Raw genomic sequence first — 16,954 nt, forward strand, 5'->3', positions numbered from 1 at the left:
TAGCTGCGCAGCCTGCATTCACTCCATAAGACGCACACAGATTTCCCCTTACTTTTTAGGAGGGAAAAAGTGAGTCTTATAGAGCAAAAAATACGGTAATTTTGTGGGGTGGGTATTTCCAAAGTTGGGGTGGGGGTACCACCACCCAAATTGTTGTGGCTGAAACTGCAAGGAAAGCAGATTTTGCCTAAGCCTTCCCCCCACCCACCTTATCACGAAGAAGGGTTACAGATTACAACACAGGCAGGATGAAACACTGAAAATAGGGCGCCCTCATAAAGCCATACAAAATCTAAATTTAAAAGCAGGGAAGCAGACAGCAGTCAACTGATGTAGACTAGAAGCAGATGGGAGATAAAGGCAGCCCAAGGCTTTGCACCGAAAGCTGGAAGGCCACAGCTCAGTGGCAGCGACAATCTCTGTGTGCAAAAGGCCCTACGTTCAACTCCTGACATTCTTCACTTAACTCTGCCTTCACCAATTTGTAGTGTGACCTCTGGGTGTTTTGGACTTCAATTCCCATCAGTCTCTGCCAATACAGAAGCGTCCCCTCAAAACAGATACTGTAGAGCTGTGAAAGGGGTTCGGAAAAGCGCAACCAAGAGGGCAAGGGGATGGAACAACTCTCCTATGGGGAAAGGCTAGGGGGGTGATTTTTAGATGGGGGAAATAAAATAAGGGGGGCAATGGGAACATGATAGAAGAGTATAAAATTGTGCATGGTCTAGGACTGCCCTATGTCTGGGATTTCCCGGACATATCTGGGATTTGTCCGCCGGAAATAGCGTCCAGGCGGAATTTCTGAAAATTGGTAAAAATGTCTGGGGAAACCCAGGCATATGGCTGTTAGAATTCCTGCTCCATGATTGCAGTCATGGGATTGTTGTCTTTCACATGACGTGGTATGTTTAGACTCCACAGAGTGGGAAGTGGCGGAGACAGGATGTTTGTGTTACTGTGTTCCATGAAGTGGGACTGTTGTCCTTTGTTCTTTTTTTCTCTTTGCTGTCTGATGCTAGAGAGAGAGGGAACCATGTTGCAGTGTTCCGTGTGTGTTTATATGTAAATAAAGTAGATTAGCCAAAATGCTGAGTTGCTGAGGTCTGTCACACAAGCTGCAAAGACTCTGTAGATCCCTAAGTGTGCCGATGTCTGTTGGTATCAGTCACTGTGATGTTAGGGCTGAAGAAAGCTTATGAAGCTCCCAAACGATCAACCAGGAGGGAAAGAACATGCCAGTTGGGCATGTGTCTCTGCCAGGGTCCTACTCAAGTGTAAGCTGAACTCCTGACAATGGCAATCCATAAAGGGAGTGGGGTTTTTTTGTGAATTTCCTTAAAAAGTAGCTCAAAAACGTTGGCAAGAGATTTTCAACAATGGCAGCCCCAAGCAGATGGATTTGCTTCCTGGTCTATCCCATGTCCATCCAATGTAGTGCCATGGGCACCCACATCTCTCCAGAACCCCATGGAGACCTTTGCCTCTGAATGACTGGAGAGACCTTTATGAGCTGTCCTCATAACTTGGAACCTCGGGGCTTAGAAGAGGCCAATGGATGCAGAGGAAGGTAGTTGGTCAGATTTGGAGGGAAGGGCCTCTAGCCTGTGAACGCTTCTAAAGATCTGCCAGTTGCTCTAAGACGGGGTGGCCAACTCCCAAGAGACTGTGATCTACTTACAGAGTTATAAACTGGCAGTGATCTATCCCCTTTTTTTGGGTTCGTTGTTCGTCCAGTGATCTACTGGTAGATCACGATCTACCTGTTGGGCGTGCCTACTCTAAGACACTGCTGAGACAACTTCAACTGCAGGATCACTGTCCATGGTCCTGAAACACACTCCTTGGTCCCTCTCCAAGGTGCTGATCATGCCATGGCTTGGAGCAGGTGAGAAAATCCAATGAAGAGCCCCTCCAAATGACTGCAAGGAATGGGGAGGTTTGCACAAGAGAAGGCAGCCATTGAGATAACTTTGGTCCCAAGCCGCATAGGCCTTCCTAAGTTGAAACTAGCACTCTGAACTGAGCCCAAATAAGCAGAGGGCTTCGACAAAATCACAGAATTGTAGAGTTGGAAAGATCATCTACTTCACCCCCTGCAATGAAGGAATCTTTTGCCCAGTGTGGGGCTCAAACCCACAACCCTGAGATTAAAACTCTCATGCTCTACCGACTGAGCTATCCCTGCATTGTGTGCTCCTACTCAGGATTTCAGCAGTGGTGTTCATGGACTTGAATCGGTTTAAAAGAGGATTAGACAAATTCATGGAGGAGAGGGCTGTTGATGTCTACTAGCCGTGATGGCTAGCCATGATGGTTGGAGGCACCAATGTTTCCAAATACCAGTTACTGGAAACCACTGGAGGGGAGAGGGCTCTTGTGCTCAAATCCTGATTGAGGGTTTTCTATAGGGATCTGACTGGCCACTGTGAGAACAGGATACTGGACTAAATGGACTACTGGCCTGATCCAGCAGGCTTTTTTTACATTCCAACCTTCCAAAGCGATGGGAGAAACAGAGACATTTCCTACTACAAAATGTTATAGCCAAGATGATGGGGTGGGGTGGCAGTACTGGACCAGTCAGCCGTGAAAGACAAATAAATCTTCAAGGATGACGTCCGTCATTCCCTGGCTGTGCTATCTGCAATTCCTAAATTAGAAAAACCCAGCTCACATTTCACAGCTCATCTGCCATATGGGAATCCGGCAGGCTAGAGGGAAACTTGGCTCATGGAGGGACTCCCAAGATTGAGGAAGAAAGAAAGAAAAGGAAAACAAGGTGGGTCAGTGCTAGCTACCAATTTTATGAGAAGGATATAAACACTCCTCAATATGTCGTGAGGTTTCTTTCTTTCTTTCCCGTGGTCATTTCCTGTTTACGCAGATAACCGGATAAAAATAAAACAAAGGTCCGTCCAGAGGCGAAAGCAGCAGGGAAGATGTACGCCTGTCCAGCATTTTGCCACATAAAATTATCAGAAGGAATAAAAGAGGCTGCACTCCAAGACCTTCAGTTGAACTGTGTAATCTTAACTCTGCTGGAAGGAGCCCAAAATCTGGGCTGTATCTTCCAGAGATGCCAAATTCCCTACATGTCATTTAGACCAGCTTATCTTGGAGACCCCTCTCTCATAAACATACACACACACACACACACACACACACACACACACACACACTTCTCTGTCTCCTATATTTTAGCAAGAAAATGTCCAGTTTAGGGAAGCTTCCTTTTCTTTCACCATGAGAACTAGAAACATCCTACCTTCTTAGATGTAAGACTTGAGAAAACCTGTGTACCTACCAGGTTCTGGACAAGAGACTCCAGACCTCGAAGGCCCTCAAAGCCCCTCTGGGATGTATTCCACCCAGGCACTCCTCTCTTATCACTAATTACAGATAAACTGCCTTGACCACTGTGTCCTACTCAGCCAAGGTGTGATGGCCTGGGAATCTGATTCAGAGGCTGAACCAGAGGAATCCCAGCCTGCACAGGAGGCCCCGCCTCCAGGTCTGGCTGAGCCGGGGCAGGGCCTTGAATCTGAAGTGCCTGCACCTGTGCCAGATCCTCAGGAGCAGGCACCAGCTGAATCCGCTCTGGCTCCAGAGGTGATCGAGGACACATTGCCTGCAGGTGCTCCTCTCCCAGCCCCGTCAGGGGAAGGTGAGGTTGCCTTTGGGTCCAGTAACCCTCCAGCCTCTCCTGAGCTGAAGAGGCTCAGGGCAGAGAGGCGGAGAGGCGGAGGGAACTAAGTTCTCTCAGGAGGAGTGCTTGCCTTAAGGCCAGGGGAGGCCAGTCAGCCCAGTCCCAGGTTGTGGGAGCAACATCGTTGGAAACCTGTTCCTGCCAGCACCCTGACCTGCTCTTCCGGAGTTCCTGACCACGCCCGACTCCTTGCCTTGGGCCCCGCTTCGCCCTTGATGGGCAGCCTCCAGACCCTTGACCCAGGACCAGACTCAGACCACGCCGCACGGTAACCCCCCCCCGGGACCAGCACATAAGGTGGTTAAGGAGGATTCTGCCTAGAGGGATCTCCCTGGCTTCTGTTTCACCAATCTCAATGGGCGCTAGCCACCAGTAATGTATTCACAGAATCATAGAATTATAGAGTTGGAAGGGACACCCAGGGTCATCTAGTCCAACCAACCACAAAACAGGAATCTCAACTAAAGCGTCCATGACAGATGGCCATCCAACCTCTGCTCAAAAACTTCTAGTGAAGAAGAGTCCACCACTTTCCAAGCAAGTCCATTCCAATGTCAAATAGCTCTTACTGTCAGAATGTCCTTCCTGATGTTTATTTGTAATCATCCTTCTTGTAACTTGAATCAATTGGTTTGAGTCCTACGCTCCGGAGCAGGAGAAAAAAAGTTTGTTCCATCTTCCCAAAGTGGAATGCAGGAAAGTTTGGATGAATTTGATGGTTTCCCCTCCTGTTGTACTGTTGTTCTATGGCACCAGTCTTTTACACTGTGGCCATTTTAAGTTGGTATAGTTTTTATCAAGTTTGTGCATGTTCTTGTTTTTCTGCACACCAGCCTCGGACTGTAAGGTGCAAGGTGACATGTAAAGATTCACCTCAACGTAGGAAAATAAATAGACCGTGGGCAAGTATCCCACCACACCTTGGTTAACATCTGGCAGGGCCATAACACGTTGGATAAAACTGCTTTGAGGCTGAAATTGCCACCTGGGAGACCATCCATCCAATCTAAGCACTTCTGAATCCTGTGCTATATTCAGATCTCATGTCAGTTCCATTAACTCCACTTTTCAGAGCAGCACGTTGCTCTAAAAGCCTCCTTTCCACCGGACTTCACTTTGCATCCTCTCCCAGCCCCCTCCTTCCTCTGCAGCTGATTATAGTCGCTTGCAGATGTGCAGAAAGGCCTCTTTCCAAAGGCAGCGTGTTGGGAGTTCCCCGCCTGGAAGAGCTCTGCTGTGCTTCTGTCCATCCGCTCTCCCTGGTGGGCGTGTCTATTAACTCCCACTCTGCCTGGTGCAACTGCACGCAGCTGGGCTGGCAGGAGCTGAATAGCACAAACGGGGAACAGGGAGGAAGTTAACTTCATCCAGTTTGCCTTGAGAGCCAGTGTGGCGTAGTGGTTAAGAGCGGTGGACTCGTAATCTGGTGAACCAGGTTCGCTTCCCCGCTCCTCCACATGCAGCTGCTGGGTGACCTTGGGCTAGTCACACTTCTCTGAAGTCTCTCAGCCTCACTCACCTCAAAGAGTGTTTGTTGTGGAGGAGGAAGGGAAAGGCGATTGTTAGCCGCTTTGAGACTCCTTAAGGAGAGTGAAAGGTGGGATATCAAGTCCAAACTCTTCTTCTTCTTCTTAATCAACCTCCTTCACCAACATGAAACCAGGCTACTGGGCACAGAGTCCATTTCAGGATTGATTGCCCAAGTTGCATGCTCTTGCCTCAGGGATATGGGGTCTTGGGGGAGGGGTAGTATTTCTGGTGGGGGGCATGTCATGCTCCTTCTGGGGTCATCTGTCCACCTTTGGTGCCCACCCTGCACTCGGCACTCACCTGTGGCTCAGCATGCAACAGCGGCCACACCCCGGAAACAGTTTTGACTGGCTGGCTAAACCAGGTGAGGGTAGCCAGCCAGTCTCAAACCCTTGGTGAGTTAGGGACTTTTCCTGCATACAAAGACCGGCTCTGTAGACTATGCAGAATTAGATAAATTAACAGGAAGGATTCAAAACCTGCAGGACCAGAAATTCTAAGAAGACTGAAGTATATGAACTCTTTGAAAAGTAATTGTGATGAACAGATCACACTTGTAGGAGTGCAAGAAGTTTTGTGAGGTGGATTATTTGAAATGTTACAAGAAAGGCTACGAAAAGAATTATTAGCTAAGGATAATTAAATGTAATAGGAAATTAAGAAATGCAGAATAAGCAATAAAGAACGGAAAATCATCAGAGGTGTTGACGGAAGTCAAAATATTGTATAAGAAGTAAAGATATCCTGTATGATTGTTGGAACTGATATGTTAAAAAATCAATAAAAATGTATATATATATAAAAAAAATACAAAAACAGGCTCTGGCAGATTGAGCTGATGAGACCAAGAATGGGTCCAACGATCAAGAAGGCATTTTGTGCATGTGCTGTGGAGGTAAGTGAGGGGCAGATGGGGCTTGTCAACCTAGGAACATAGCCTATTTAGGAGAAGGAAAATACTGATTCTAACTCTCTGCTGCCTTGAGTGGTATCTTCAGGAGAAGAAAAGGCTAAGAAGTAAACGCTACACCGATTTCGAGAGGTGGGGGGAAAATGTGGAATTAAACAATCAAATTTACAGCATGTGTGGCACTTAAAGAGAATTTAATGAAGGTGATGTATCGTTGGTACATCACAGCGAATAAACTTGCCAAAATGTACAGGTCTCATGATAAACTTTGTTGGAAATGCAAGGAGAAAGAAGGGAACTTTCTCCATATGTGGTGGTCCTGTACCAGGGTGAAGGCCTTCTGGGGAATTATATACAATGAATTAAAAAAGGTATTTAAATATAATTTTAGTAAAAAAAACAGAGGCATTTCTATCGGGATTAATTGGCAAGGAAATTTTTAAAAAAAGATGTAAATTTGTTTATGTATGCCACAATGGCTGCAAGAATTTTTCTGGCCCAAAGATGGAAGCAGCAAGAACTCCCCACCCTGGAAGACTGGCAGATAAAGATGGTAGAATACGTGGAATTGGCAAAGTTGACAGGAAAGATAGGAAATCAGCACGATGAATTGTTTCAAAAGGACTGGAGCAAATTTATAATTTATTTGAAAGAAAATTGTAAACATCTGAAAACAGGTCTCCAGGCAGGGGTCTCTGAAGATGGTGGGGACTGAACTTGGGACCTTATGCGTGCAAAGAGCTGCTCTACCCTTGAACTACGGCCCATCTCTTCTCCACGCTTAACATGCCAAGCTCTCAAAAAAATTATGTTGTATATAGGAAAGATAAGACGAAATAGTTAAACCACTAGAATTGGAAACAAACCTCATAATGGGAAAGATTAAGAAAAGTGATGGATAATGAAAATATTAAGAAACAAAATGTATAAGGAAACTAATATAACTAACAGTAGGGGTAAATGAATACAGACAGCAACAAGAATTGTATAAACATGAGGACTTATTTGTTTATGGATACACTATGGACAAAATATGGACAAATATGGAATAACAATATATAAATGGAAGAAAATAATGAGATAAAATTATATGTGATATAAAAAACCAGAAGAAGGAAGGAGGGAAGTCAGCTCTGAAGAGCAAGTATAAAGGTAAAATGTAATACAATATGTGTATGTGGAGTATCTAATTGAAAAACTAATAAAGAATATTTGGGGGAGGGGAACATGCCAAGTTCTTTCAAACATTCCTCATCCAAAATTCACCCGGTGCCAAATCCAATGTCCTTTCATTGCCAACTACAGGCCGTTTTCATGCTCCTTTGAAAATTGCTTTCTAATATTCCTCCCTTATTTATGTTCCCAGGGTGGCTAAGAAAACAGTCAGAAACAACAAGAGCACTATCTGAGCATACAAAACAGCACAGCAAGTTAAAACAAGCAGCAGCAGTCCATTCAAATAGACCGGGGTGGTTGTGGCCTTCCAGATGTTGTTAGACTACAACTCCCATCATGCAGGCTGGGGGCGCTGGCAACATCTGGAAGACCACCAGTTAGCAAAGGAAACAACAAACCCCAAACTGTCAGAATGGTTACTGGTTTTTGCACGCTGCGTTGCTGCTGTGGCCATTAGTATGTTAGTGACCCCGCAGTGAGAATGTGATTTGATTGTTTATTGCTGTTTTAATTGCCGCAGGCTGCTCTGGGAACCTCTGGGCGAAAGAGAGGGTCGTTACATCGCAAGATACAATGCACTGCTAGTGGAAAACAGTGTGGTGCACAAAAGGCAAGCGAAGCACCATCTCCCAAGCGATGGCACAAGGTCACAACTTCCGAGTGCTGCAGCTGGAGGCTGTAACGTTGGAGCAAAGTCACCTTGCTAAATAGCATGCTTTGGATCCTTCTAATCGCTAGCAACTCATGACCCCCGTATGCCCAGGACTACGGTTTCACTGCAGAATGAAGCTGAAGGTGACTCAGGTTTGCAAAGAGGGAGGAAGATTACCCTCGAGGATCAAATGTCTTGAGGTCAGCAAGGACCACCAACCTAGTCCTTCCCTGCTGCTTATGTCCTGGTGTCCGATTTGTCATGAGAGGAGACAGGGCACTGATGAAGCATTCTAGGTCCTCGAACTCTCTCCGGGCATTTTCCTCCCCCTCTGCTCTCTTTATTTTATTTTATTTTGCCTAAGGTTTTACTAAAGCTTTCTTCATGATCTAGTAAGAGAAAAGAAACTAATCTAAATAAAAACAAAAGCAGAGAAAGGAAGAGGAAAGAAAACACAGTCTCCTCACTCAAAGGTAGCTCTCAACCTTTGCCACCCACAGAAAGTGGTAGACAGCTCTCACCTGGGACTTCCCTTTCTTCTCCAAATCTCTCATCCTAAGAGATCTCCCCTTCCCTGCCTCTCACTCAGGGTCCTTCCACCAACCATAAGCCACCTTAATGTGTGTGTAATCCCTGGGTCCTTGGGCCCACCCTCCACTCTCTTTAGATCCCCAAAGACTTCCACGACCAAGCAAGAAAAACGTCAACCCTACTGGTCGTTTTAGGGACATGGGTGGCGCTGTGGGTTAAATCACAGAGCCTAGGGCTTGCCGATCTGAAGGTCGGCGGTTCAAATCCCCGCGATGGGGTGAGCTACCGTTGCTCGGTCCCTGCTCCTGCCAACCTAGCAGTTCAAAAGCACGTCAAAGTGCAAGTAGATAAATAGGTAGCACTCCGGCGGGAAGGTAAACGGCGTTTCCGTGCGCTGCTCTGGTTTGCCAGAAGTGGCTTAGTCATGCTGGCCACATGACCCAGAAGCTGTACGCCAGTTCCCTCGGCCAATAAAGCGAGATGAGCGCCACAACCCAGAGTCGTTCGCGACTGGACTTAACTGTCAGGGGTCCCTTTACCTTTACCTTTAATGGTCGTTTTAGACGAGGCTTGCACAACTTGGGATGACAGTAAGCTGCCTTAAACCAATTACGGCCTTGGCCATGTATACCTGAAGGAGCGTCTCCACCCCCATCATTCATGCCGGACACTGAGGTCCAGCTCTGAGGGCCTTCTGGAGGTTCCCTCCCTGTGAGAAGTGAGGTTACAGGGAACCAGGCAGAGGGCCTTCTCTGTAGTGGCACCCGCCCTGTGAAACACCCTCCCATCAGATATCAAGGGAATAAACAACTACAGTGGTTCCTCGGGTTACAAACACCTCGGGTTGCAAACACTTCGGGTTACAGACTCCGCTAACCTGGAAGTAGTACCTTGGGTTAAGAACTTTACCTCAGGATGAGAACAGAAATCGCATGCTGGTGGCACGGTGGCAGTGGGAGTCTCCATTAGCTAAAGTGGTACCTTGGGTTAAGAACGGTTTCAGGTTAAGAACGGACCTCTGGAACAAATTAAGTTCATAACCCAAGGTACCACTGTATCTGACTTTTAGAAGACATCTGAAGGCAGCCCTGTTTAGGGAAGTTTTTAATGTTTGACATTTTATTCTGCTTTTAGTTCTCTGTTGGGAGCCACCCAGAGTGGCTGGGGAAACCCAGCCAGATGGGTGGGGTATAAATATGATGATGATGATGATGATGATGATGATGATGATGATGATTGGTCCATCTAGCTTAGTATTGTCTACACTGACTGGCAGCAGCTCTCCAAGGTTCCAGGTGAGGGTCATTCCCAGTCCTACCTTGAGACGTCAGGGATTCTGCATGTAAAGGAAGCAATCTACCACTGAGCGATGGCCCTTCCACCAACCTGAACACAGCCTACTAGCCATGTCTTGGGGTCTGTTGGACAATCCCTGGCCCCACCTTTGAAGTCACAGGTAGTAAGCCAAACCAGGAAGTTTATTTAGAATGGCCCTAAAGCTCTCAGTTGGAAGGGGGTGTCATGAAACCCCCACCCCCACCTCACTTTTTCTCCAACACAGGTTTCACTACGACCAGAGAGGTGATTGTCAGGCTGGCCACCATTTTAATTTCCCAGAAGTCTCCTGGGAACAATGCTATGTGCTTTCCCCCAGAGGGCTTCTGGGAAATTTTAAGAGCGGTCGCTGCCTGCTCAGAGGAGCATTGTCGCAGCCACCTGAACTGTCCCCCATTTTGTTTTGTTTTTGTCAAAAATAGCTGAAAGTCAGTTTCCCCCCGCACCTATTTTCAAGAAAATAGGGTGGTGAAAATGAGTAAGAGAGCCAGGGTGGTATAATGATTGGCGTTCTGAATTAAGACCAGGGAAATCCAGGTTTAAATTTCTCTGCCTCTCAGTCTCGCCTACCTCACAGGGTTGTGCTGAGGATAAAAATGAGGTTGGGGGGAGCCTGAAAGTCACCCTGAGGTCCTTGGATGAAAGGTGGGATTTAAAACAAAAAACTGCAATCGCAAACTAAAATAAATAGTAAGTTCAGCACTAGGCTCTTATGGAGTTACCATATGTGAGTGGAAAGGGTCACGGATTGTGCCGGCTGCCTTTGGAGAGCACGAGGAGGAGGAGCGGCTCTGAGTGATGCGTTCTGCAAATATAACAGCCTGAGTCACGTAGCTGCTGCACGAGAGCCATCCTAGCCCATTACGATGCACTGCAGCGTCCAGATCAGCTTTCGCTCATCTTTTCCTTAAGGGTCACATTGCTTCAGATGCTAACTCTGCCGTTTGAAAGGAACGCAGAGCTGACAGCGCGCGAGGGTTGGACAAATGTGGAGGCCGAATCCTGTTACCGCATTGGGCAGGGAGAGAGGGCCATAGCTCAAGGGTAGGCAGCCCTGGGTTCAAACCCCAGCAGGCATTTGGCTGGTTGACATTCTACGGCCTTTAAAATGCGTTTGTGGGATGGAGGTTACTGGGTTTGTTCTGCTTTTGTTTTATTATGCATTTTACCTTTCCATTTTTCTTTATGCTATGAACCACCCTGTCAGCTTTGGATGAAGGGCAGTATGCAAAGTTGATTGATTGATTGATTGATTGATTGATTGATTGAATAAGACATCATCCTACATCCCTATCCTTCTGGATCACCCTTCATAATAATAGTAATAATAATTTATTATTTATACCCTGCCCATCTGGCTAGGTTTCCTCAGCCACTCTGGGCGGCTTCCAACCAAATATTAAAATACAATAACCTATTAAACATTAAAAGCTTCCCTAAACAGGGCTGCCTTCAGATGTCTTCTAAAAGTCTGGTAGTTGTTTTTCTCTTTGATATCTGGTGGGAGGGCGTTCCACAGGGCGGGCGCCACTACCAAGAAGGCCCTCTGCCTTCCCAAACCTGGTGCTTGCCAGCTATTTTGAACTACTTCTACCATCAGCTGATGGGACATTGTGGTCCAAAACTTCTGGAGGGAGGCACCAATTTGGGGAAAGACTGCTAAAGGCTTGCAAATTATTAGTAGTAGTAGCCGTAGTAGCAGTAGACTTAACTGTCAATCAGACCAACTAACATGTCCCATCAGCGCAAGGATTTACACTTGTGCAGCTGAATGTCCCCCCCCCCCCCAAATCTTTATTCTCTTCTCTTAGCCAGTCCATGACATACATGGAATTAGATCTAAAAGGTAAAAATATAAAGGACCCCTGGACGGTGAAGTCCAGTCAAAGGCGACTATGGGGTTGCAGCACTCATCTCACTTTTAGACCAAGGGAGCCTGCATTTGTCCACAGACAGCTTTCCAGGTCATGTGGCCAGCAGGACTAAACCGCTTCTGGCACAACAGAACACTGTGACGGAAGCCAGAGCACATGGAAATGCTGTTTACTTTCCCGCCACAGCAGTACCTACTTATCTACTTGCACTGGCGTGCTTTCGAATTGCTAGGTTGGGAGGAGCTGGGGCAGAGCAACGGGAGCTCACCCTGTCGTGGTGATTCGAACTGCCGACCTTCTGATTGGCAAGCCCAAGAGGCTCAGTGGTTTAGACCACAGGGCCACAAGCATCCTATTAGCTAGATCAATGCTCCATCTAACCCTGGTGCTCTGACCTGCGGGGATCTCTCTGTGGGTGCAGGGACTTTCCCGGTGCTGCTACCAGAAATCCTGGGTGTAGTGATCAGGTGGGATTGCTATGAGAAATTATAACAAATATAGAGTAAGCCATCTGTGTCAGCAATGAAAGCATTGCGTTGACTAGGTTTAAACTATTTTGATATCATTCTTGATCAATCTACACCTCTGCATCCCTGTTCCATTCCTCTTTCTTGACAAGTCACATACACACGTAGGCAGGCGTCCTGGGTCCTCAAAGACAGTGGGCAGTTTCCTCGATGTAGCTTTTCTGCTATGTTAATCTTAGGGCCAGGAAACAGGTTTCACATGAAGGTGATAATGATCGCTGTCCTCCTGGCTATCCTTCTTATCATGTGTATTGATTGTTTATGACCTCCAGGATTGCTGAATGCGCTCCTTTGTAGTTTTCATTCATTTACTCCAAAAGTATGCATGCTTAACTAGTGTTTGTAGTTTTAACTTTGTCCGCACGTGGGGTTTGTTTAAATGCTCAGAGGAAATTTGATTGGTTCTTACGAGCACTGTGTAAAGGGTTCTTTTGTTAATAAAATGGCCTGGTGAGGGTGTGGTGTACGCACTTCCTCCGAGAGCCTTGCCGGTCAAAGCCTCGTGTCTTATTTTAATCAGGGTCCAGTCCTTTTCCTTTGGCCTCAGAACACAACACTGGGGCCTCGTGCATGCAAAGGACGCAGCGCTCTGCCACTGAGCTGTGGGGCCTGCCCCGACTGTGCCAAGGGACTCTCCCCGGGGACCACGGTCAACCCCGCCACCACAATGCCCTGGGTGTGTGTGATTGTACCTGGTGCCAGTGTCACCGCCACTCCTCAGAGCTCCGCCATCCGTGAAATTGAGGCTGCCGGTCCAATTGGCCATTTCCTCTCCACTCTGCCAGCTAAACTGCAGCCCACTAGCAAAAAAATGAGGCAATTGGTATTTTGCAGAATTCATCGGCTCAGTTTCTATCCAGCCCGTTACACGGTGGACGGAATGCGTTTTTGCAAAGGGCAGGAACCGCATTGGTTTAGTGCAGCCTTCCCGAAGCTGGTGGCCTCCAGATGTTCTGGATTGCAAAGCCCCAGCCACGATCTGTGGTCCAAAACATCTGGAGGGCACCAACTTGGGGAAGGCAACTTTATCATTACGAAAGGTCAGGGTCTTTTCTCTTTGGGTTGGGAGACTGCATCTGAATTTGCCTAACCCGCTTTGCAAGGCATCCCAACCAGTGGCCCAATTCTACATCTTGCAGCCGCAAATGCAACTTTTCTAGGAGTCTGCTTCTTCTTCGGGGGTGTCCCGTACAGCTACTGCAGAGGCTGGCATCAAAAAAACCTGTGGGAAGGGGGTGTCTTGTTTTGATGTCATGTAAGCCGCTCTGGGAGACTTTTTTGGGTGAAAAGCACGCTACAAATGCTCTAAATAAGTTTATTTGCTTTTTAAAAAACCCAGCTTAACAATGCTTTCCAAGTCAAAGCGCTTCCTTTCGCTTGACGGGCATCTTCCTTAGTTGAGATTCTTGCATCGCAGGGGGTTGGACTGGATGACCTTTGGGGTTCCTTCCGACTCTATGATTCCAACATGCGTATTCTCTCTCTGTCCACTTTTTCCAACCCATGCAGAATTTCATTCCCATCCAGAAAAGGCTCTTTATGTATGCGACAACAGCCGCACCAGTGCCAGATTTACATATAAGCTAAATAAGCTATAGCTTAGGGCCCCACTCTTGGGGGGGTGGCAAAAAAAATAAAGGACAAAAACTGGGTGTACATTTCCAAAATATAAGATAAAAAACAAATAAAATAAAACCAATGTGATAAAATACATATTTTGTTATGTGCAAATGGCTTTAGATACCTATTAGGTCCATAAAGTACCGTATTTTTCGCTCCATAAGACGCACTTTTTTCCTCCTAAAAAGTAAGGAGAAATGTGTGTGCTTCTTATGGAGCGAATGTAGGCTGCAGAGCTATCACTGAAGCCAGCAGAGCAGAAGCATAATGACATCAGGTGATTAACACCTGTCAAAATTCAATGGAGGTTGCTGCAACTGCTGATTAGCGGTTAACAGTAACCTCCTCTGAAGGCACTGTTTCAACACCAGTCAGCCTTCAAAGAGGCTCCCTATGGTAGCTAAACTATGGTTTGGGTTAACTGCATGCAAAGCGCTTTGAACTACTGTATTTTTTGCTCCACAAGATGCACTTTTTTCCTAATAATAATATTTTTTTATTTATACCCCACCCATCTGGCTGGGCTACCCCAGCCACTCTGGGCGGCTTCCAACCAAATATTAAAATACAGTAATACATCAAACATTAAAAGCTTCCTAAAAAGTAAGGGGAAATGTGTGTGCGTCTTATGGAGCGAATGCAGGCTGCGCAGCTATCGCTGAAGCCAGCACAGCAAAAGTGAGAGCTGTGCAGTGATTCTGGGCCGCTGGCTTCCCAGCGAAGCAGGATGAGGGATGGAAAGGAGCCCTTACGGAGCCCCTTCCGTTCCTCCTCCCGCTTCGCTGGGAAGCCAGCAGAGCGAGAGCCGCTGCACGGCTCTCCATCTTGCTCTGCTGGCTTCAGCGATAGCTGCGCGGTTTGCGCTGGATTTTCAGGGAGGTGGGAGAAGGGATGGAGCCCGTCAGTCCCTTCTCCCACCTCCCGGAAAAGCCAGCAAGAACCGCTCTATCTTTAAAGAGCTGCGCCGAGCGAGCGTGTCTGCGGCTCTTACTGGCTTTTCTTGTTTTCCTCCTCTAAAAACTAGGTGCGTCTTATGGCCGGGTGCGTCTTATGGAGCGAAAAATACGGTGCCGTGTAGCATATATTCAACACAAAAAACAGTGACAATTTGTTGTTGACAAAGGACAGCTGGACATATAAAGGGCCCCATTACCTTCAGTAGCTTAGCGCTTCATCAAACCTAAATCTGGCCCTAAACCACACTGATGCTACTAGCCCAGAGATGGAAAGAAGACAATGTCCCTACCATGGTGGAATGGCAAACCAAGCTGTTGGATTATGCCGAAATGGCAAAACTGACCAGAAAGCTCAGGAACCAATAGGACAAAAACGTTTAATAAAGAAAGGGAAAATTGATAATGAACTAGGAGACTACTGTCCGCAGATGAAAACATTAGCAGGATTCGAATAACACTTGGAATGTAGCAAATATTATGGACAAAATGGAAAGATACAAAACATGGATGATGAAATAATATGCAGTTGAGAAGGTGGACAATAAGACCCATGGAAGGGAAGGTGGGAAGTCCAGAGATTCGGGAAAATCTCTAAATATGGATATGTAATTTGTACTGTTATAATTCTATACAGTGGTACCTCTGCATGCGAATGGAATCCGTTCCGGAGCCCCGTTCACATTCTGAAGAGAACGCAACCCGCATCTGTGCAGGTCGTGATTTGCTGCTTCTGCGCATGCGCATGGTGTCATTTTGAGTGTCTGCGCATGCGCAAGCGGTGAAACCTAGAAGTAACGCGTTCCGTTACTTCCGGGTCGCCGTGGAGCGTAACCCAAAAACGCTCAACCTGAAGCAACTTTAACCCAAGGTATTACTGTATTTGTAAAATCAAATAAAAATTATTTTTGAAAAGAGAGAATTTCATTCCCATCTATCGCGTCCATCCATCCCCTCACTCAGCTTTAGGGAAGGACCATAGCTCAGTGATGGAGCATTTTGCCTTGCCTGCCAAAGGTCCCAGTTCAACTCCTGCCACCTGGGGATGCACTGCCACCTCAAAATGTCTGAAACTGGCATGGCGATCTGAATGCTACACAGGTTTCAGATGACTTACCAACATGTCGCCCAGCTCTAGCTAAGAGATAGTGATATTCTCTTGAAAGGAGATTGGGATGTTGGCTCTGGCAGCCAAATCCAGGATTTTGCCTGCTGCACCACACCGCCATCAGCCACAGCCTTGAGGCTTCTCTCTCGTACTCAGGCAGCGTATTGTTAGACTGTGGAACTCACTCCCACAAGAGGATGTGACGGTCACAAACTTGGGTAGCTTTACAGGAGGACTGGCCAAATTCTTGGAGGAGGGGTCTATCAATGGCCACCAGTCATGACGGCTATGATCTGCCCCCATAGTCAGAAGTCAAATACCAGTTTGCTGGAAACCTCAAGAGGGAAAAGTTGCTCTTGTTGCTCAAATCCTGCTTGGGATTACCAACTCTCGAAGAATGGCAGATGAAGATGACAGACTATCTGGAACTTGCGGAACTGACTGGGAGACTCTGGGACCAGAGAGAAGAGACGGTGGAAGAAGATTGGAAGAAGTTTAAGGAATATTTGAAAAAATATGTTAATATTTAAATCTTAGAACAGCTTTGGAAGTGGATATAGGCTGTAGGGTTAGAAGTAGAAGATAGCCTATTTTAAAATAGTATTACAGTGGTACCTCAGGTTAAGTACTTAATTCGTTCCGGAGGTCCGTACTTAACCTGAAACTGTTCTTAACCTGAAGCACCACTTTAGCTAATGGGGCCTGTAATGGCTTTAGGGGTTGCTTGTGCGTAAATAGCCGCCGCTCTGGGCTAGGTTGGCTGGTTAAACCATTTCTCGCTGGACAGCCATCCACTCTGTGGCTGTTCAGTCGCTGGCAGAATCCGTCAGTGGGCGTTTCTTAAACCTTTTCCAACATAAAAGTTGTTTGACGCCCAGTCTCCTCCTCCTCTCCCTGCGCGGAAGTCTTCTGCGCAGGGTGGGCGTGGGTAGCGGAGGACCTGTGCTCTCCCCGCTGGTGTCCAGTGAAGAGTCCCGGAGCCTGCTCTCTGCTTCCCCCATTGGCCCCCCTCTATCCCTGGTGTAGCGCTGA

At 46.9% G+C, this 16,954-nt stretch overlaps 1 protein-coding gene across 2 annotated transcripts in view; it reads right to left on the reverse strand.

Annotated features, from left to right (window-relative positions):
• ST8SIA5 (ST8 alpha-N-acetyl-neuraminide alpha-2,8-sialyltransferase 5) overlaps window positions 1-16,954 on the reverse strand; it is a 57,061-nt gene that overhangs the window by 20,544 nt on the left and 19,563 nt on the right. Inside the window, exon 2 of one of the 2 annotated variants that reach the window (XM_053408544.1) lies at window positions 12,934-13,041. The exons of the other annotated variant lie outside the window; for it this stretch is intronic. Within the exon in view, the coding sequence (XP_053264519.1) occupies window positions 12,934-13,041 (108 nt within the window). The remainder of the gene's footprint in view (window positions 1-12,933; window positions 13,042-16,954) is intronic. 2 annotated transcript variants of the gene reach the window in all.

Source organism: Podarcis raffonei, chromosome 11 (assembly GCF_027172205.1).
Source record: "Podarcis raffonei isolate rPodRaf1 chromosome 11, rPodRaf1.pri, whole genome shotgun sequence".
Lineage (NCBI taxonomy): Eukaryota > Metazoa > Chordata > Lepidosauria > Squamata > Lacertidae > Podarcis > Podarcis raffonei.